Source organism: Pseudophryne corroboree, chromosome 1, assembly GCF_028390025.1.
Source record: "Pseudophryne corroboree isolate aPseCor3 chromosome 1, aPseCor3.hap2, whole genome shotgun sequence".
NCBI lineage: Eukaryota > Metazoa > Chordata > Amphibia > Anura > Myobatrachidae > Pseudophryne > Pseudophryne corroboree.
Genome location: NC_086444.1, coordinates 749,562,535 through 749,585,125, shown reverse-complemented (window position 1 = coordinate 749,585,125; position 22,591 = coordinate 749,562,535). Strand labels below are relative to the sequence as shown.

The 22,591-nt window shown below is 43.5% G+C and overlaps 1 protein-coding gene across 1 annotated transcript in view; it reads right to left on the bottom strand.

Annotated features, from left to right (window-relative positions):
• Window positions 1–22,591, bottom strand: part of BTC (betacellulin) — a 220,491-nt gene continuing 197,900 nt past the window's right edge. The window contains exons 3-6 of the mRNA XM_063916815.1: window positions 20,775–20,892; window positions 13,794–13,940; window positions 8,988–9,089; window positions 1–3,485 (exon numbers count right to left, since the gene is read on the bottom strand). Coding sequence (XP_063772885.1) covers window positions 8,990–9,089; window positions 13,794–13,940; window positions 20,775–20,892 — 365 coding nt within the window. The 3' untranslated portion in view covers window positions 1–3,485; window positions 8,988–8,989. The remainder of the gene's footprint in view (window positions 3,486–8,987; window positions 9,090–13,793; window positions 13,941–20,774; window positions 20,893–22,591) is intronic.

Genomic DNA, 22,591 nt, shown 5'->3' with positions numbered 1-22,591 from the left:
GGTGCCTAACCCTCCTCCCCGCAGCCTAATCCTAACCCTCTCACCCCCATAGCCTAACCCTAAGGATTCCAGCATTTTGATCCACGTCAGGATCCCAGCATCGACATTCCGACCAGTGTCGGGAGAACGACTATCGGCATCTGAACGCCACACAGAAGTTAACAATATATCTTATTACATGTAACCTGCCTAGCAAATGTAAATGCTACATCATAGATGCCGATTTTGTGGATGCCCCCTCCATGTGGCTTGGCATGGGGTGGGGCGTGATGTGGCAAAGGAGACTGTGCCATGATGTCATCGTGGCCACACCTCCACTGTACAATGGCAAGTTTACTGCCATTGTAAAATAGGGTGGCGTGACTAGGGTAACTCGATTCAGTGCGATCTGGGTGGCTGGTTGGCAGTAGCTGGCATCTCTGGGAGACTCGCCCATTCTTCTGTGTGTCTGAGTGCGCCACATGATTTTCGGGAGCCTATAGATTATGTAGATTACATTGTGTTCAGCTATGGTAATCAGGCAGAATATACTTGGGAAGCATGCTTATCTGTTATTCATACTAAAATATATTTACCTTGGCACTGTATTTTAAAAGCAATGGGGCTGATTCAGAGTCGCACATTGCTTGCTTGAACATAGCTGTGGAATTCCACCTGTATACAGAGTGGGCTGCATCTATGTGGCTGTGTCACCACTGTACATCTGCTGCTGAAAGCAGACACCATCACTATCAGCACTCACTTGCACCAACCTTATCTTTGGTACAAGAAATCTGTATGAAATCCCCAGACATTTGCATTTGCATCTAGACGCCCACACATGCCCTCTACAAACCGACTGTATGCAAAGTGCGAATTCCCTGCAAGCAGATATCGGGCCGATGTACAGTATGTGCTGCACAGAAGAGGCTGCAGATCCACAGAGATGCTTATATGAACACATGCACAGATACACTCGCTTTGCGTTCAACTCTATATCAGGCCCTGTAGTTTATATTGAAGATTCTCTTATTTTCACTTAAATATCGCACACTTACTACTGTACGGTGTAACCACTTTCATCTAAATCAGAGTTGAAGCCTTCCGCGCTAATTGCTTTTCGGTATTTTGGAAGTAGCTAAACAAGACTTTATATTCTATAATCCATAGAAAACCATGATAGAAAACCACTATTTCATTAAAACATAGCAATTATTGTAACTCACAGGTCCCGGATACAGATGTGTACTTTTTGTGCCATATGGCGCAAGATGCCTGACAGACTTGTAAGTTCTGGCACAGGTAGTGATTGAGTACTTTTTTTCAAATGTCATTTGCAGATAGTGTACTAAGTAGTAAAGATTCTATTTTTTTGTCTCAAAGGAATAGGTATAAAGTAGTAGATTAAGTATATTGTTGCGCGAGTCGTATTTTGCCTTTTTACCCAGATTGTGTATATTTTCCCTAATCTTGCTTCTTATTTCACTAATAGCATACTAGGGGCCTTATTCAGGTTTGTGAACAAACAAAAAAAGCATGCAAATGGGCAAAATCATGCCGCACTGCAGATGGGGCAGATGTAACGTGCAGAGATTTAGATTTGCGTGGGGTGTGTTCAAACTGAAATGTAAATTGTAGTGCAGGAAGGGTCGTGTTGTTGTGCAGGGGGGGGGGGGGGGGTATGCTGTTGTGCGGGATACACTGCAGGGACGTGCGGTGAGCTAAATAGCTCAGGGGGCACTGGCTAGCCCCAGAGCCAGATTTACATGCAATATATGAGCCAAAGGGTACATCTGGGCATTATACACAGGTGCAGCAGTATATACTCCTGGAAATTTGGTGAGTTTTGATCAGAGATGTTCTGAAAAGAAAGAAAAGTGAGGCACTGCCTCACCTGCCATAGACTTTTTACTCTAGAGTTTTGGCTATAACAATGATTAGAATAATGCAAAGAAGATATGTCAAACAAATTATTTGTATTTTTCATATACTTTATACAGTCAAAACTCTGGCACAAACATTAGTATGACAGAAAAGGCTCTGCCTCACCCCACTGCACGTCACTGGTACACTGGATATCACTGTTAGTGCAATGTGACAATTTCTGTGTTTGTGTATTTGTGCAGTGGTGACATTATTTACCAGACAAGCAGGATCTGATTGGATGACCCGTGAGGCCTTTTGCCATCAGTGATCTATGAGAGGTCTGCAGAGATATCATATTGGTAGACAAATAATACTTTTTCTGCATCTGCTATATCCATGGATGCCACTTATATTTACTAGTAGTAACTGCACAGGGGTTTAGCATGGGTGAAGCTCATACTCCGGATCTCCCTAGTTAATAACAGACTGCAGGGGAAGAAAACTAGTGTAGTAGTTCCCAATCAGAAGACTAGCTGCTAATATGATTGTCATGTTACTGCTGCAGTGTCACTGCATGGGTGGCTGATAGCTGCTGGTGTTCCAGCCAGGTTCAACTTCTGAGGGTACTCTGGGAAATTCAGGCAATTCAAAAATGTAATGTGGGGACTAATCTGGTGTGCAGTGGGGCATGCTGGTGGGCAGGAGGGGTGCATGTTGTTGTGCAGGAGTGGTGCATTTGTGGTGTACAGGAGGGCGAACGTATATTGTGCAGGATGAGGGTATGTGAGGTGTGCAGGAGGGGGGCATGTTGTGCAGGAGGGGAACGTGTGGGGTCCAGGAGGGATGCATGTGTAGTGTGCAAGAGAGGTGTATGTGTGGTGTGCAGGAGGAGGGAATGTTTGGTGTGCAGGAAGAGTCATGTTGATGTGCAGGGGGGCATCTTGTTGTTCAGGCGAAGCATGCTGTTGTGCGGGGTACTATCCTGTTGTTGTGCAAGGGGTGGTCATGTTGTGCAAGGAGTACATGTTGTTTGGTGGAGATTATGTGAAGGAGGCATCTTGGTGTGCATGGGGGTACATGTTGGTTTGCATGGGGGTACATGTTGGTTTGTGTAGGGGGGTATGCTGGAAAACATTTGACAAAAGCTAGTGCTGTGCAACAAAGGATCATTACTACCCCCTACACCACAATGGAGGGTGTGGCACCATAGCATACACATGCTCAAAACGCCATGGTTCTAAGCTACACCTCTGTAACTGCAATAAAGACCAATGCAATGACACTTGAAGCTTAGGGGAATGCAAAAGATAGTGGCAGATATGGTAAGAAACACTCCGTACATTCTGAAAACTTGACACGTCTTATGTTAAGACAAACTGACAGCCTTTGCAGCATATTCGACTTCAAGCTTTGAGACAGTTGAAAGATCTTTCTTTCATAGATCAATAAATATTATAACACATTAATAACTGGACTCTGTAGGATTACATAAACCGAGAGAAGGTACTGGTATCAGCTTTCAAATGGGCTATTTTTCTGATCTTTTCCATATGCCAGTCTTTCTGTTTTACACAATGGTAGAGCTTATTCTTTTCTGTAACAGCAGCATCTAACCCGCCTGCAGGTAGCTTCATTGTTACCTGTGTAAACAGGAAATATTTGTTTTTTTTACTCACAGTAAAATCCCTTCCTCGGAGTCCATCTGGGGGACACTGCGTCATTACATCTGGGTTAGATTGTAGGCTATGAAGTTTGGCACTAAAATAGTTAAAAATGAAACTCCTCCCCCTCTATCCCCTCCCATCTCTAGCAGCACCTCAGTTTTCGTTAAGCAAAGCTATATGGAGGAAGAACAAAACTAAAAACTATAAACCTATAGACAATTAAAAAATGCCAAATGGCAAAAGCAACTGGTAAGAAACCAGACAAGTAAGGGAGGGATTGCAGCTTCCCCCAGATGGACTCCAAGGAAGGGATTTTACGGTGAGTAAAAAAAGCCATTTTCCCCTTTCATCTATCTGGAGTATGCTGCGTTATCTTTGGGAATACCCAAAGCAAGCTGGGGGAGCATCCGACGCAAAATCGTTTGCCCAAAAATGGCATCCCCCGCAAAATACATATGAAAACAGTACAAATTAGTGATAGTGTGCATAGGTGACCAGGTCGCCACTAACAGCTGTTCCACCGCGTAGCCCTGAGTTGAATGAGAACGGAGTGAAGGCACAACATCCGAGGACAAATAGGCCTGATGGATGGTAGAGGTGACTCACCAAGCAATAGTACTCTTAGATGCTAAGCAACCTTGCTTGGGGGCATCAATCAACACCAACAAGGAATCCATACGCCTAACAGTACAGTTTAAATAAATGCATAAAGCACGGACTAATGCCTGAAAGGAAGATCTGACTGATGACCAATCCTGCGGAAAGGCCAGAAGGACAATGCCCTGATTGAGATGGTACGTGAACATGACCCCAGGCAGGAAGGAAGGTTTAGTCATCAGAACTACCCAAATCCAAAAGGAAAATTAGCAGCGGAGGACTGCAGGACAGGGCAGTCATTTCAGAAACCTGTCTGGCAGATGCAATGGCCAGAAGGAATACAACTTTCAAAGTGAGGTATTGCAACTCTAGAGTCTCCAACACCAAGTTCAAGTCCCAAGGAGGAACAAGTGGCATGTATGATGGCTGGATGTGAAGGACACCTTGAAGAAAGGTCTGAATTTCCAGAGTGGTGGCCAACCTTCTCTGGAATAGGACAGACAGGGCTGAAACTTGCCCCTTGAGGGATGAAAGGTGAAGGCCTTTTGTCAATCCATCTTATTGAAAAGACAAGAGGCATGGTGTCACGCCTGAGGATTGGGTTTGGTTTGGACAGGTGTTTGTGGACGGAGCTGACACCGAGGGAGTATAAATGAATTGAGGAGGCTTTAACCAGGTATGGTACATGTACTTGAAAGAATCGGTGTTCTAGCAGTGACAAACCCACAGATTGATATAATAATAAATTAAACTTTTTATTAAAGAACAACATCCATGATTCTCTGCAGACAAAAGATACCAGGTTAGCCACAGAAATGATGACCGGAATGGAACCGGATTGGACTGAGAAAGACAAAGTTCAAATAACAATAATATCCAGAATAGAACCGGAACGGGCTGAAGTGCTGACCGGGCTTGATCCGGAATCTTTACACTGATAATATTGTAGACAGACACAGTTCAAATAACAATAATATCCGGAATGGAACAGGAACGGACTGGAGTGCTCACCAGGTTTGATTCGGAATATTAACACTGATGGCATTGAAGAAAGACACAGTTCAAATATAATAGCATCCAGAATGGAACCGGAACGGACTGGAGTGTTCACAGGGCTTGATCCGGAATATTAACACTGACAGCATTGAAGAAAGACAAAGTCCATATAACAATGGAAGCCGGAATGGAATTGCGACGTACTGGATCATACAAAGTCACTGGAATGAAGGAGCTTAGTACAGATCTGTTACTTCCCATATAGAGACTGTTGTACTGACAAATTGGTAATCCCAGGAAGTTACCTTTATACCTTGCAGTATGGATTCATTGGATGTTGCAGTCAGCTGATCAGGACTTGTCACAGCAGTACTCCAGGCTTAGGCTCTGATGTGAATTGAGGCCTAGTAGACCCAAACACCAGGAAGCAGACAATATGAATAGACACACTTAGAATTTATACACATTATGCTGAGAGAGCTATGCAGGAGCAGCATGTACAGACTTTACTGCCAGCTGGGTGTGATGAACAGAGAACCCAGTTGCTGAACACTGGATCTTGGCAATTACTCACACAGAGGAATTGCTATTCAGGTGCTAATCAGTAAGTAATCAAGACTGCAGTTAGTATGTGGAGCAGATGCATATTTGCAGAATATGCTGAGGTAAGTCACAGAACATAAGAAATTCAGTCAGTATTGTTACACATGGCAAGCAAAAGACTGCTATGGCAGAGGTTGACGTTCACACCAGGATATGTACAACTTCCCAAGTCAATTATATATTTTGGAAGTCACCAGTTTGTGAGCTTGAACCATGGTCTGATCCACTGGTCAGGAGAACCCTTGCACCTTCAAGATCTGGGCCTTAAGGATCTTGCCATCAAAGCAAGGAGGTCTGGCCAAAGAGGTAGACTGTAAGGAGCCTTAGCCATCATGTCTTGAAGCAGAATATACCACTGTCGACGAGGCCAGTCCAGAGCAATCAGATTAACTAGACAACCCTCTTGCCAAGTCTGCTGAAGGGGTAGAAGTGATAGAGCAAAAATAGATACCCCAGGTGAAAGCTCCAAGGAGCCATCATGATATCCACAAAGCTGTTTGAGGGTCCCTTGATCAAGAGCCACACAGTGGAAGTTTCCTGTCCAACCAGGAGGGTCAAATTAGTTAGGTTATCAAGCTTACCCACAATGGCCACGAGCTCCAGAAACACCTCCTTGTGAAGTTCCCATTCTCCATGATGAACTGTGCGGTGGCTAAGGAATTCCGGCTCCCAGTTGTCCACTCAAGGAATGTAAATAGCCGATATTCAAGGGATCAAAAGTCCCACCCAATGGAGGATGTAGGACACCTTCTTCATCACCTACCAGCTCGGAGCTCCACCCTGTTAGCTGGTGTAGGAAACAGTTTTGGCATTCCGACAGAATGCGAACAGGATGGCATTGTAGAGACTGCGGAGACTAGACCAAGGCATTCCAGATCACCCTCAACTGCAGGATGCTGATGGTGAGAGTATATTCTGCGGTGGTCCCTGAAAATGCCCGTTCTGAATGAATGACCCCAACCTGTCAGGCTGACATCCATGGTGGCATACATCCAATTCTAAATTGAAAGGGAATCACTTTGTCAGATTTAGTCTATGTAGTTACCATTGTAGGGACTGCTGAGTTTGAAGAGACAGTCGGCACATCTGTCTGTCCTGACGTGAACCTTTGACCAACAGCGCAGAATCCGGAATTAAAACACACTCCATCTTATACTTCTCCAGGGAGCGGTAATCGTTTAACCATTTTCAGCTGAGAACTGGTGGGAAGGAGTCATATGGCTAGTCTACTAGAAAGAAGGCTGGAATAATACCCCAGACCACGTTGGTGAACCTGAACAGGAACAATCACTCCGGAGTCTGAAAGAGAGGTAACTGCCTGTATGAGAGCCCTCCTTTTGGATAAATCCAGTGGAATAGGAGTAACAGCAAAATTATTTTGGCTGCGAGGTCAAGAATGTCACATCTGGACACAACGCCGCTCACCAAATGTTCAGGGTCAGATTGAAGTCAAGCGTCCAAGAACCTGAGCAAGTCGTCGTCGTCGTTCCCACTACGGGTGATTTGGAGGCCACCGGAAGGTCGTACAGACTGTTTGCCTGGTGGCTTGGGGCCGGGGTGTGCAAAACACTTAAATTCCCCCCATAGAGGTGAGGCGCTGTATTAGCCTTTTATTATATAGGATAGAAGGTTATGACAGACAAATACATACATACTGTATATCTAAGGTTATTATCAACAGACACTGATATAATCCCACAAACTGCATATCTCTATCCCTGAGGTGAAGTAAACTCCCTGCATCATGTCCCCCAGTCTGCTGAGGCAGCTCACTGTAGTGGAAAATGGCACTGGAGCCTCAGAGCCTGCCAAGGACTTTTGAGAACAGGGTTTGAAATGGCATTTTCATACTGCCACAGTCCTTAAACAGCAGAGTTGTGCCTGCAGAAGCATCAAAGTGATTTGTGATTGCTCCTACCTGACCCAGTGCCTCCTCGAATTGTGGTTCGGCAATGGCAGAGCCACATGGACCAGTTTCTGGCTTGGTGACTCTCCAGAGGCTAACTGTGGAGTGGGGACAAGGTAGTATCACACTAGCCCTTCTAAACTATGTTGCTCCCGCTCTGTCAGTGCACTGAGTCTCCCATGAACAGGGACTAAGGCATTAGTATCTGCTAAAATAGGAAATAATAGAAATACAACCTAACTAAAAGCTAGTGATAAAGTGTTCCTTCACTCACAGGCATTAAAAATAAGACTGGGTTGCTGCTGTAGGTGGTAGAAGGGGTTAGAGGGGGAGGAGTTTAGGTTTTAACTATTTTAGTGCCAAACTCCATCCATGGCCCACATTCTAACCCAGAGGTAATGACGCAAGGTCCCACAGACGGATTAAAGAGGAATATAAATGTACATGCATCTTGTTAGCAGAACTGAATGAATAAAAATGTAACTGATATAAATTGATATACACTGAAAATACACTGAAAAATATCACATTTTAAGATCAAATGTGTGATTTGTAATCAGATTGTTCATTATGTTCCACAGAATCTATTTAAATTATAATGTACTACTACACAAGGGCGTTGCTACCATAGGTGCAGGGAGTGCAGCTGCTATGGGGCCCAGAGCTGAGAGGGGCCCACTTTGGGTGATATGTAGGGCCCTTACAAACTTTTGCCTTGGGGCCTACAATATACCTAGTTATGCCCCTGGACTTACTCATTACAATGTGGTATAAAGAGGGCATTATAATGTTACATAATCTGAACTGGGAATCTGAAATGTGGTACAATATGAAGTGGAGGCACTGTAGTGTGGCATAATATGAACTGTGGGTGCTGTAATGTGACATAATATGAACTGGAGACACTGCATGTCATAATGTGAATTGGGGTCACTGTGTTGGATAATGTGTACTAGCGACCCTACAATGAACTAGGGCACTACTAAGGTCATAAAATAAAATAGGGCACTACCATGGAGAATAACATTAACTAAGGCACAACTATAGTTCAGAAAATGAACTAGGATACTATTATGGGGCTTAAAAAGAACAACTGCTGCCGAAAGGTGTCTCTCTGTGCATGAAAAAAGGGCTGGTGATGTCATCATCATCATCAGTGCATGTTTTGCACCAAGTTATATGCCTCCTGACAGGTGCATATGAGTGTTGTGGTCTGCATGAGACATTTTTGCATTAACATGTACTTACTGTACACGACCAACACTCGCAAATGGAAATTGTCTTTAAGATTAATCAAATGTAACAATGTCAATCTAAATTGAACCGTTAAAACATTGTAAGAACAGAAGTTAGTTCCTAAAGACTCCTCCGTTTACCTCTAGGCAAAATTGGTTTCTTCCATTTTTCTTGTGGAATCATTACTCAGGTTTTCCATCTCCTTCGCTTTCATTTTTCTCCTGTGTGCTGTTCTGCAATTACTGTTAATAAATAGATAATTTTTAAAGTTAGATATTTAGATGTTGATTACTCGTGTTTACAGTGTAAGGGGTATATTCACTAAGGTGCGGGTTTTTAGAAGTGGAAATATTGCCCATAACAACCAATCATATTCTACTTATCATTTATCTAGCACCTTCCAGAAGATAATAGCTGGAATCTGATTGGTTGCTATGGGCAACATGTCCAATTCTAAAAACCCGCACTTTAGTAAATATACCTCTTAGAGTCTCACTTAAGGGCAGTTACATAACACATGCTATAAAAATGACGCACATTATATAATCTTATGTGAATGTAAAATGTTATAAATATGGTCAGGGCAAAACAGTTGTTTTAAGATTTACTCAGATATACTGTACAATAGTTCTAACACTATAAATAAACATGTATACGAAGCTTCATTTAGAGTTGGGAGCAAATACTGCTAAAGATTGCAAATCTGCAATAAAACATACCATTTTGCAATTCACGTTAGGCAAATGCTCATTTTTTTATTTGGCACGTACTGTAGGAAACTACTGCCAGCTTTTCCACACAACTACTGGTCAGCTTTATTTTCATTCTGTGATTGAGGTAGGATTTGCCCCCATCCAGGGGCATATATGGAGCCAGAGAAAGAGCAAGCTTGGAGTATTTGTGACGGGTTGGGTATGAAATTTCAGAATACCGAACGCGGCATCACGATGGTGGGAATCCGGACAGGGGAAAGGCAAGTATACTTACCTTTCCCTAATGCCCCTCCTAACCCTAGCCTTCCCTACCCGCAGCCTAGCCCTAACCCCGCTTCCCGCAGCCTAACCCCCCCACAGCCTAAACCTACCCCCCCCCCCACACACACACACACACACACACATATACATGTGGCTCCCTGTGTGACATTATATTTGGAAATCACGGTAACACATTATAACTTTAGGTTCGGAGTCCATGTTTCATTAGTACAGCACAATATGTAATACAGTTTGTTGTATGACATTTATACCCCTTTCAGACTGCCAGCAATACCTCAGGTTATTGCACGTGAGAGCACAGCAACCCGGGATATTGTGCATGGGTAATCCATGTTGATGCTAAAAGAAGATACAGCGCTTGGTGCCACCTCTGCACTAGCGCGGCAACGTCATCGACCCAGCAATAAGCCAGGTTGGGGACGCCAATCTGAAAGGGGTCTCAGCCGGGTTGAACCCGGGATGTTCCCGTGTACAAATCCCGGTGGTGTAACCCGGCAAATGCTGTGTGAAAGCGGGCTATAAATCCCGTGTTACATTTTGCACCCAGCACCAGTGGCATATCTATAATGGGTGCACCCATTTGTTCTATACTTACCTTCCGGCATCCATCGGTGACCGTGTGTGTGTCCCCTCCTCTCCCATAGCCGGCACAACCGCTGCTAGCGCACTGAGCACTAGAGACTCTGGCAGAGTGCCAGAATCTACAGCGTATGTGCAGGACTCCAAAAAAATGGCACTGCTGGCTACGGGAGAGGAGGGGGCCCACACACTAAGTCTGTACAAGTGCCCTCCTCTCTAGATACACCTATGCCCAGCACTCTGGGAATGATGCTGAGCTTTTTTTCTCTCCTCACAGAATGAGATCACTGCATACTTACCGGACTTAGGGGTAAATGTATGATCCTCCGATATGGGGGAGAAGTGGTATTAGCGCACGTTATATGCACTGATACCGCTTCACCCCTATGTATGACTCTCGTGTGCAGTACATCCTGCCTATATCGGTGCTGTTATCTAAAAGATAGTACGCAGATATGCCAAGGAATGCAAAAATGGTCTGTAGCACTGACCGTTCCAACACCTGCAGCTATTGATTCTTACAGCTGCAGGTGTCTTTGCCCATTGCTGCCCCTGGCTGCAGTACTGGAGCCGGCTGGGGGAGCTGTCATTTGAGCAGTACTGGCACATGCATCCATTCTCACCTGCAGCAGATGAGAGCACTCATCACTTTGCACCAGACTTGCATATAACATATGTTAGCATATTCTTACAACATGTCAAGGATAGTGAAGGCACTGAATAGGCCTGTTTAACATTTTATAGAAAATCCAAGTATGTTTAGCATGGGGATGATCACATGTGTCCAGCAAGTTAGCAGTATGGCTTTATATGGAGAGTTGGCCACCCAAAATATATTGGCACACCCATTTCAGTTACTGCTGCCCAGTAGCATCAGTTGGAAACCCTCTTTATTATTGCTTAGTAAGGTGACTGTGTCTGTGTACCATACCTGCCTACTCTACCAGATCCAGCGGGAGACACCTGATTGTTCAATTAGTCCCCTGCACTCCCGGAAGAGTAGTCAACCCTCCTGCATCCAATGCAAATCACAGCATTTTACTCCAGACTTCTCCCGGAGAGGAGAATTCAAATGTATGTATGTATGCTGTGTAATTGGGAATGGTTCCTGGCAGCCAATTAGTAAAAAAATATGACTAATTCTCCTTGGTTGATGTACGTTTCCGACATCAGGGGCAGGAGCATAACATTTGTTCCAATTCCGTTATGCCCCTGCTGCATTCCCAAATCTGCATATTTTAAATTGCATACAGTACCTCTGCAGTACAAGAATGTTTTGAGAATATCCAAAGATACAGCTTCTAGCTGGAGAGCTGGTCATGGGGGTGTGGGGCTAACCACCTTACTCATCCTGAAAACCCCTATGGACCCATTCCAAACCTTTATTATTATTCATTATTTTGAGCTTCCTTTTGCTCTGTTAAATGTCCGTAAACTTGACTATCAGAGGGAAGGAAAGAAGCATTCCATTTCTAGTTCCGGGCTGCAGCTATTATATCTTAGTGGGCAGGCCCGGTGGCTGTACACATAGGGGGTAATTCAGAGTTGATTGCAGCAGGAAATTTTTTAGCAGTTGGGCAAAACCATGTGCACTGCAGGGGGGGCAGATATAACATCTGCAGAGAGAGTTAGATTTGGGTGGGTTATTTTGTTTCTGTGCAGGGTAAATACTGGCTGCTTTATTTTTACACTGCAATTTAGATTGCCGATTGAACTCACCACACCCAAACCTATCTCTCTCTGCACATGTTATATCTGCCTCCCCTGCAGTGCACATGGTTTTGCCCAACTGCTAACAAAGTTCCTGCTGCGGTCAACTCAGAATTACCCCCCATACAACACATCACAGGGAGGTCGGCCTCTGTCAATGATGATGGAATTGACATTGGCTCTGAAAATTTAGAAGTGCTAGAAATGGACAATGGACACCAGGAGCTGTGCCCTGTCACCCAAAGGTGCTTTTTGCATTGTCATTGTTAATAAAGTGAAAGCACATATCTTTCTCACTGTACTCTGCACAACACTGGTCAGGGAGAATTCATCATGATATAATAGCATCAGTTTTCTTAGGTGGAAGGGGCATGACGAGGTCATGGAGAGATGTGACTAGTGTTTTAGAAGATGCCATCTCACTCCAAAGCAATACTGTGCGTAGGACTGCTTGATGTGTCACTGCCTTCATGTTGCATGGAGTTGATGGACTACACAAGGCATTGCCCCCTCTTTAGGGCATTCACCCCTCTCGACACTACACTGTAACAGTTCATGCCCTCCTTGCATTATCTATACTTTGCCCCATGCTTGCATATATCGAACAAGGACTCACATCTATCCCCTTGGTCTTCCCCTCACATCTTCTCCCATTCTTCTACACTCTTCTGTGACCCCCCCCCCCCCTCCTTTTTCTCTTCTTTCTCAATTTCCCCTAAGGACCACTAGTTCTTTGGCCTATCGCACACCTTATATAACCACCAAGCCAGCGCACGACACATGATATACTTCATGGGCTACGCACTGCTGTCGTCAAATGTAGAAGGTGGTCATAATAATAATAACATGACTCGACTGTGTATATTTTTCCTTAAGTGGAGTGTATCATAATAATTCAGGGACGTGCAGTGAGTTAAATGGCTGAGGCAGCACTGTCTAGTACCAGAGCCAGATTTAAACACAATACATGAGCCCAAGAGCTCATCTGGGCATTATACAAAGGTGCAGCAATACATACTGCTGGGATTTTGGTGAGATCTGATCAGAGATGTGTGGAAAAGGTAGGCAGGGGAGGCACGGCCTCACCTGCCATAGATCTTTTGCTCCATAGTTCTGACCATGCACTCTCAGAGCAGGCTGCTGCTTGATCATTAGACCCTCTGATTACCACTTCCTGCTCAGAGGGGACTGATCTGTGCTTCATGTCACATACTCCACTGCACTCTCTATAAGGGTATATATGGTTCCTTGGATAGTGTCACGTAGAGATGTTTGAGCACTGGGGTAGGGAGGGATTGCATAATGCTACAGGGAGAGAGATAAGGCTACTGGGGTTATGGGTATACAGTATGTAACAGGTAGGGTGATAATGCTAAAGTGGGTATCTACAGTATGGGGGATAACTCTGCAGAGGTCAGCCTGACATGAACATAGGCTGGCCCTACATCCCAATAAGGCAGATTTTTTTTTGGAAAAAATATAATTCTATAACTTTTAAACAATTTTTCTTTCACCTACAATAATAATTTATTTTAAAAAATTAACATTTCTGAGAATTTTTTTGAAAAACTATTTGCCAGTAATAAAGTGAAACATTTCATGATGTTGCCCAATTCAAGCGAAAGTATACAAAATAAAGTGCACATTAACCAATTATCTTACTGAGAGCAGATGCATATGGAAATGATGACAATAATAAGTGTCACCATAGCAACAATCAGGCCAATCACAACAAGTTGTCCTCTGTCTTCTTTTAAGTAAAATAAATCCAGGTATTCACATCTTGATCCAGTATACCCTCGTTCACATCTGCAGGAAAATTGAGAAATAAAATATAGTTTGTGCTTTGTATAAACTGTACATTAAATAAAATGTATTCATTGATGTTATTTAATATCAAGTAGGGTAATAGAGAAATAGTGCATTATTAAACATAATTGCTTCAGATAAATATGTATGTGTGTTCAGATAACAATTTCAGGATTACAAGAACGTTTTTCTAGAATCACTTTATATGTGGAAAGCATAAATTGCCTTTTAATTGAGAATGTTTTAATAAGAAGGACACCATTTTAAATGCAAAAATGGCCCTTACCCACTTCAGAAACTTTGTTCATGGACAAACCATGTTGCAATGCAAAGGGTGCAAATACATTGTTTCTACATGGAGGGCAAATGCTGTCCTCATTTGCATGTAGCCCACAAATGCTGATCATCTTTATTTTAACGCTGTCATTTAGATTTGAGTTTGAACACTTCCCTCTCAAGTCTCTCAGCAATTCTCTTAGTTCTCCTTGTACTGTCAAGCAACTTGTGGTATTGTGCTAACTGTATATTATTAATATACCTGTACTGTACAAATCAACTTTTTAATGGAGATAGGTACTGAAAGGTAAAGGATTTATTATTTATATTACTTAAGTACTGCACCTTTGTGCAGGATTTGCATAGTGAGTTGTCGTGTGCCCCTCTACACAGCAAGAAATGCCCTTAAAATAAGTCCTACTACAGATGGGTCCACGTTTATCTTGACCTTTAATAGGATTAACTGAGACTGGCCAGTCGGACTTAATCCCCTGCTGTAATGACTTAATCCCCTGCTGTATTGTTCTCTGTATTGTATTGCAGCTGAGAACAATAGATGAAAGGTTTATGCTAATAAATCATGTTGTGCCTAGGCGCAGAAAACTAGTCAAGATAACCGTGGACACATCTGTATTTCTTTAGCATTGCTCTCCAAAATCAGGGTATATCAGTGACTCTGTGATTTGCTAGGGATGCATTACTTCATCCAAAGTCTCCCCTTGGTCCCTGCAATGTTTTAATTCTTTACTAATGATGCACCTTAGTGTGATACCCCTAAGAGATGAGTTGCCATTCTGTCCAAGCATTACTGGGGTCTACATGTAGTGGTGCAATGAAGGAGAACAATGTGTTGTTGATGCTGACATGCACAGTGTGGACTAGAGAACGCTGTTAGGCAGTGGCATACAGTATGTGGGTGGCTGAGGATCTCCCCGGCGGACAACTATGTCTGATGGAAAGAACTGGGAAAGGGAGAAATCGCTGAAGTGGAGCCACTAAGCAAATGAGCCGCCGAGTAGCTATCGCTGTGGGAGAGAGCACTGTATGTACTGAGGCATGGTGTTGTGAGAGACATATAGGGGTATATGCAATTCCAGACGAATTGCGGCTGTTTTTCGCCCCTTTTTAAATTCAACACAATTCGACCATCAAATCCCGGCCGGCGGGTGCCGGAATTCGACATATTCAATTAAAAACGGATTCGACAGTCCCGCTGTCGAAAAACGGACCAATTTACGGATAAGTGCGTCCTGGATTCGACTTTTCAGACGGCACAAAAATGGTTAAAAGACCCTAAACAAAATTGCGTGGGGTCCCCCCCCCCTAAGCATAACCAGCCTCGGGCTCTTTGAGCCGGTCCTGGTTGTAAAAATACAGGGGAAAAATTGACAGGGGATCCCTGTATTTTTAGAACCAGCACCGGGCTCTGCGTCTGGTCCTGGTGCAAAAAATATGGGGGACAAAAGACGTAGGGGTCCCCCGTATTTTTAACACCAGCACCGGGCTCCACTAGCTGGAGAGAGAATGCCACAGCCGGGGGACACATTTATATCGGTCCCTGCGGCCGTGGCATTAAATCCCCAACTAGTCACCCCTGGCCGGGCTACCCTCGAGGAGTGGGGACCCCTTAAATCAAGGGGTCCCCCCCCTCCAGCCACCCAAGGGCCAGGGTTGAAGCCCGAGGCTGTCCCCCCCATCCATGGGCTGAGGATGGGGGGCTGATAGTCTTATGACAAATAAAAGAATTTTGTTTTTTGCAGCAGAACTACAAGTCCCAGCAAGCCTCCCCCGCAAGCTGGTACTTGAAGAACCACAAGTACCAGCATGCGAGGGGGAAACGGTCCCGCTGGTACCTGAAGTTCTTCTGCAAAAAAAAAACCCAAATAAAAACAGGACACGCACACCGTGAAAGTAAAACTTTATTACATACATGCCGACACACACACATACTTACCTATGTTCACACGCCGACCTCTGTCCACTTCTCCAAGTAGAATCCACGGTGTACCAGAAAATAAAATTATACTCGCCTAAATCCAGTGTAGCTGTCCTGTTCTTTTTTGTAATCCACGTACTTGGCAAAAAAACAAACCGCATACCTGAACCACGCACTGAAAGGGGTCCCATGTTTACACATGGGACCCCTTTCCCCGAATGCCGAGACCCCCCGTGACTCCTGTCACAGAGGGTCCCTTCAGCCAATCAGGGAGCGCCACATCGTGGCACTCTCCTGATTGGCTATGCGCGTCTGAGCTGTCAGACAGCGCATCGCACAGCCGCTCCATTATCTTCAATGGTGGGAACTTTGCGGTCAGCGGTGAGGTTACCCGCGGTCAGCTCAGGACGTGCATAGCCAATCAGGAGAGTGCCACGATGTGGCGCTCCCTGATTGGCTAAAGGGACCCTCTGTGGCAGGAGTCACAGGGGGTCTCAGCATTCGGGGAAAGGGGTCCCATGTGTAAACATGGGACCCCTTTCAGTGCGTGGTTCGGGTATGCGGTTTGTTTTTTTGCCAAGTACGTGGATTACAAAAAAGAACAGGACAGCTACACTGGATTTAGGTGAGTATAATTTTATTTTCAGGTACACCGTGGATTCTACTTGGAGAAGTGGACAGAGGTCGGCGTGTGAACATAGGTAAGTATGTGTGTGTCCGCATGTATGTAATAAAGTTTTACTTTCACGATGTGCGTGTCCTGTTTTTATTTGGGTTTTTTTTTTTGCAGAAGAACTACAGGTACCAGCGGGACCATTTCCCCCCCCGCATGCTGGTACTTGTGGTTCTCCAAGTACCAGCTTGCGGGGGAGGCTTGCTGGGACTTTTAGTTCTGCTGCTAAAAACAATATTCTTTTATTTGTCACAAGGTTATCAGCCCCCCATCCGCAGCCCATGGATGTGGGGGACAGCCTCGGCTTCACCCCTGGCCCTTGCGTGGCTGGAGGGTGGGGATCCCTTGATTTAAGGGGTCCCCACTCCTCCAGGGTACCCCGGCCAGGGGTGACTAGTTGGGGATTTAATGCCACGGCCGCAGGGACCGATATAAAAGTGTCCTCCGGCTGTGGCATTATCTCTCCAGCTAGTGGAGCCTGGTGCTGGTGTTAAAAATACGGGGGACCCCTACGTCTTTTGTCCCCCGTATTTTTTGCACCAGGACCGGATGCAGAGCCCGGTGCTGGTTTTAAAAATACGGGGGATCCCCTGTCAATTTCCCCCCCGTATTTTTACAACCAGGACCGGCTCAAAGAGCCTGAGGCTGGATACGCATTTTTTTTTTTCAGGATCTTAACCCATTCCCACCCCTTCCCACTGAAAACCATTCTCTCTCTATTAGTCAGTTAAAAAAAAAAAAATCTTTTAAAAAATATATAAATAATACTTGTCTCCTAATAGACAAACCAAGTACATAATCCCTTCTAATATAAATAGATATGCTATTAGCAATAAAAAAAAAAACACAAAAAAAACATGTTTTTAAATTTTTTTTATTAGATTCCGCCAGCAAAGTGAGGCGGAATGAAATTTAAGAAATTACTGTCGAAAAGCACTGTTGTCGAATCGACATTCTTCAATTGAATATACTTTTGTCGAAAAGCCGCATTTTTACCACTGCAGACATGTCGAATTTTAAAAATGTAGAATTGCAAAAAGTCGAATCTGAAACGTCCATTTTTTTGACGAAAAGTACTGTATTGCATTTGCAAATCCAATTCGACATGTTTTTTTTGTCGAAAATGCCCCGTTTTTCGACTTTTGCGGCAATTCGACCGCAATTGCATATACCCCATAGTGTCCAGTTCAGCAGGGCGGTGCCATGACCACCAACGGGTCTGTGAGATGTGACAGGCTACTGAGATTAGAAAGAGCTGTCACATAGTAAGTCTGCACAACCTCTTAATGTATACAGTATATGGCCTTCATAACAAACAAATTCATCCAGTGTAAAGATTAAATTCACTTGTGACAGCTTGCACCTAAAGAGGTGAAATAAGAAGGCTGGAGAAGGTTAACATAGCCCAAGTATAGTAAGTGCATATTCATGTATTTGAGACTCCAGAAGACCAAACTACACCTGTCAGGATGTGTACCGCTAGAAGACTGATGCAACAATATACAATGATAATGATGACAACACTAGCTAGCAGCTTCTGATTGGCTGATTGTGCACTGATCTCTCCAGCTGGTAACCCTTAAATCATCAATGTGGTTGCTATATTATATTACATTGTGGCTGTCTACTCACATTACGTAATTGTTATTTCCATTTGGACTATTGCAGGAAAGAAGATTCCCTTTTGATCTTTTGATGGGAAAACAGCAGATACTACTATTTATATTCATTTGTAGTTGAATAGTATGTACTGTAGTTACAGTCTATGTTGAATATTTAACTTTAATAGCATATGCTGACAACACTGGGCCTAAGTCAGACCTGATCGCAGCAGCAAATTTTGTTAGCAGATGGGCAAAACCATGTCCACTGCAGGGGGGGCAGATATAACATGTGCAGAGAAAGTTAGATTTGGGTGGGGTGTATTCAAACTGAAATCTAAATTGCAGTGTAAAAATAAAGCAGGCAGTATTTACCATGCACAGTAACAAAATAACCCACCCAAATCTAACTGTCTCTGCACATGTTATATCTGCCTCCCCCCCATCCTGCAGTGCACATGGGGGGTAATTCAGACCTGATCGCAGCAGCAAATTTGTTAGCAGTTGGGCAAAACCATCTGCAGTGCAGGGGGGGGGGGCAGATATAACACGTGCAGAGAGAGTTTGATTTAGGCAGGGTGCGTTCAAACTGAAATCTAAATTGCAGTGTAGAATTAAAGCAGCCAGTATTTACTCTGCACAGAAACAAAATAACCCACCCAAATCTAAATCTCTCTGCAAATGTGATATCTGCCACACCTGCAGTGCACATGGGGGGTAATTCCAAGTTGATCGCAGCAGGATTTTTGATAGCAATTGGGCAAAACCATGTGCACTGCAGGTGTGGCAGATATAACATGTGCAGAGAGAGTTAGATTTGGGTGGGGTGTGTTCAATCTGCAATCTAATTTGCAGTGTAAAAATAAAGCAGCCAGTATTTACCCTGCACAGAAATAAAATAACCCACCCAAATCTAACTCTTTCTGCAAATGTTATATCTGCCCCCCCTGCAGTGCACATGGTTTTGTCCAATTGCTATCAAAAATCCTGCTGCGATCAACTTGGAATTACCCCCATGGTTTTGGCCAAATGCTAACAGATTTGCTGCTACGATCAGGTCTGAATTACCCCCATGATTTTGCCCATCTGCTAACACATTTGCTGCTATAATCAGGTCTGAATTAGGCCCACTGTTCAGCCACCTCTCGATGCTAAATCTACGCTATTATGGGGCATAACTTACACATTTGTAGCCTAGAACAACTGCTACTGTTGTACTGATGGTTGCACCTTGCAAAGTATGCTGAACCTATAAAATCCATTTGTTTCTTTTACTAAGTACATTCATGGAGCAAAAGCATCCAACTCTACATAAGCCACTTTATATATAACATCATATGCAAAGACAGAAAGTAACAGTGATGGATTAAAACTATAATTGAAACTCCTATTCCTACTTTTTTCCCTTCTTTTGATTTGGATCACTATTTTTAGCACTGCCCTGTGCTGGAGAATTCTGTCACATTAATATTAGCCCAAGTTACCTACAGCCCTTCTCAGCATGACAGGTCCCGAGTGACTCAGCTTGCGCAAAACATCTTTTTCGCACAAACGTGCACCTTTTGCGACAAAACTGATTCCCGAGGCTGCACTGATTAATTTGATATGCAACACTTGTACATCTGTGTGCGAATGAGTCTCAATACTTATACAAGGTGATACAATGCAGCTTTTAATCACTCCAATTTCTGTTGTGCTTCACCTGTGATTTTGGGGGTAATTCTGAGTTGATCGCAGCAGCAAGTTTGTTAGCAATTGGGCAAAACCATGTGCACTGCAGGGGGGGCAGATATAACATTTGCAGAGAGAGTTAGATTTGGGTGGGTTATTTTGTTTCTGTGCAGGGTAAATACTGGCTGCTTTATTTTTACACTGCTATTTAGATTTCAGTTTGAACACACCCCACCCAAATCTAACTCTCTCTGCACATGTTATATCTGCCTCCCCTGCAGTGCACATGGTTTTGCCCAACTGCTAACAAATATGATGCTGCGATCAACTCAGAATTAGGCCCTTTTTACATAATTTAAAACTAATTCCTGTGCAATTAAAGTCACAGCTCGTTGTCTCTGGTTAAGTTGTGTTTTGCCGTATCAGCAGTGCAAATAAGACAACAATTTTAAGAAAAAGTCGCTATGCTATACCACCATCATAACTTGCAAAATTCTTGTAAAATACAAACCTGCACTATTACTGATGGATGGGAAAGATCAGGGCCCAGCAAAAACATCAGCTATCATTACTAAAATGCACCACAGTTTATGTAGTTCAGATATTATTAATTACATTATTTAGGTTTTAGTACACACAAAAACTTAAAAAAAGGTAAACATTTCATGAACACTTACACACAAGCTGGCACTTTCAATTCCTTAACAAAGCGACATTTTCCTTTTATACAATAATGCCTATATGTCTTTGGACATCGGGAGAAATGGCCTCTCCATTTTGCTGGCTCAGAAATACCTGCAAGGAAGAATGTAAACATGTAATAGTAAATTAGTATGAATTGGAATCAATTGAGAGTTGGATTAGTCATGTTTACGTTCTTATTTGACCATTAACTTATTTCTGGAAGAATAAGGAAGCACTCAAGGTTATTATTACCATTTTATTAGGTATATTTTAGACATACTGTACATTATATATAAAGAAGCAACATAAAAAAATACTACATATGATTAACAAAGTGCAAACACTGAGAATAAAAATATATGCACTAAATCACAATATGAACAGACGTGACAAGTATTGTAGTTTTCCATACAGGCTAAGTAATAATGGTAAATTACCAATATTCACAAAAGATTGCTCACCACTGTACTAGTAATGTGTGTGAAATGTGCACTAGTTTAAAAATCTAGGGGTCAATCCAATTACCCACAAAGGGGTAAGTTGCTGTTACAGTGGAGTGTTAACGCTGACAATAGCACTGCAATTCGCCCCCCTTTGTGGGTCATTCTCACCCTAAATTTGCAGATTTTTGTACTCAATAAGTACACATATTTAACCAGTAGGGATGGCTAAAGCTCATAAAATGTGTTTTTTTGTAATAAAACAAAAACCTCTTTCAAAAAAAGTGACCATTATTGTGGAGTTTGAGGGGTTAATGTTAATGGAGGCTGCTTAAAAAATATGCTACAATGTATGACTGGCCCCTGGATTACAAAAAGCATAAATGCTGTATTCAGTATATAGAGGGTATAAAGCATGGGAAGAAAGGAAGGATCACTTAGGGCAAGAGTTGCAGGATAACAAAGGGTTAACACAGAAGTACACAGTACAGCAGGTTCTGTAGCTCCAACCAGGAACGTGTGGGCATTAATGCGAGTGGTGTGCGTATAGGGGAGCAAACTCCTATATACTGTACATACAAACAGTGGTAGCATTGTAATATGCACCCATACATACATACAGCGGTGGTGACACAGTGGAGTATGCATGGTCTCTCCTGCAATAAAAGCAGTCTGTGAAGACTCTCAGGGACACGTCTTTCATCTATGTAGGATCATGGAACTGAAGCTGTGCGGAGATGCTGTGCATACATAGCAGCCAGGCCGGACTTGCCATCTGGCACTTCTGGTCCAGCACAAAATCCAGGTTCATCTCCCAGTGCTCTGTAAGGGCTGGCCCATTTTTTATGCGTGTTGACAGCCCCAATTCATCCCTGTCAGTGGCGCATTCACCCTGGCCAGGTCAGAAGTCATGCTGTGACACACGACTCCAGCGCTACTGGGTCCGGGCAGCACAGAAGATGAGACAGCATTGATTGGTCTCCTCCCACATAGATATGGCATGAAATGAGAACTGAAATGGACTCAAGTAGTTGAGATTGTTCCAACTTTTCCTATTTTTGTAATTTTTTACTTTAACTTTAAGTTGTCTTGTTCAGGATTTTAAGGCTTGAACAATAACCAGTGCGTCATTAGGCTCTGGTGAAACTTCAGATGACACCTGAGGATTGAGGAGATGTTGGGTGTGTGTGGTAAGCTACAGGGCCGTAACTAGGTGTGTGCCAATGGTGCCTTGCACACAGTGCAACTGCACTGTGAGCGCACCATCTGGCAGCACCACCGGCACGGTCGCTGCCCACGCTCTCTCATTGCATCCCACCAACTACAGAGCTGCCCTGCAAAGAAGCCGGAGCCGCAGGTGTAAAAAGGGG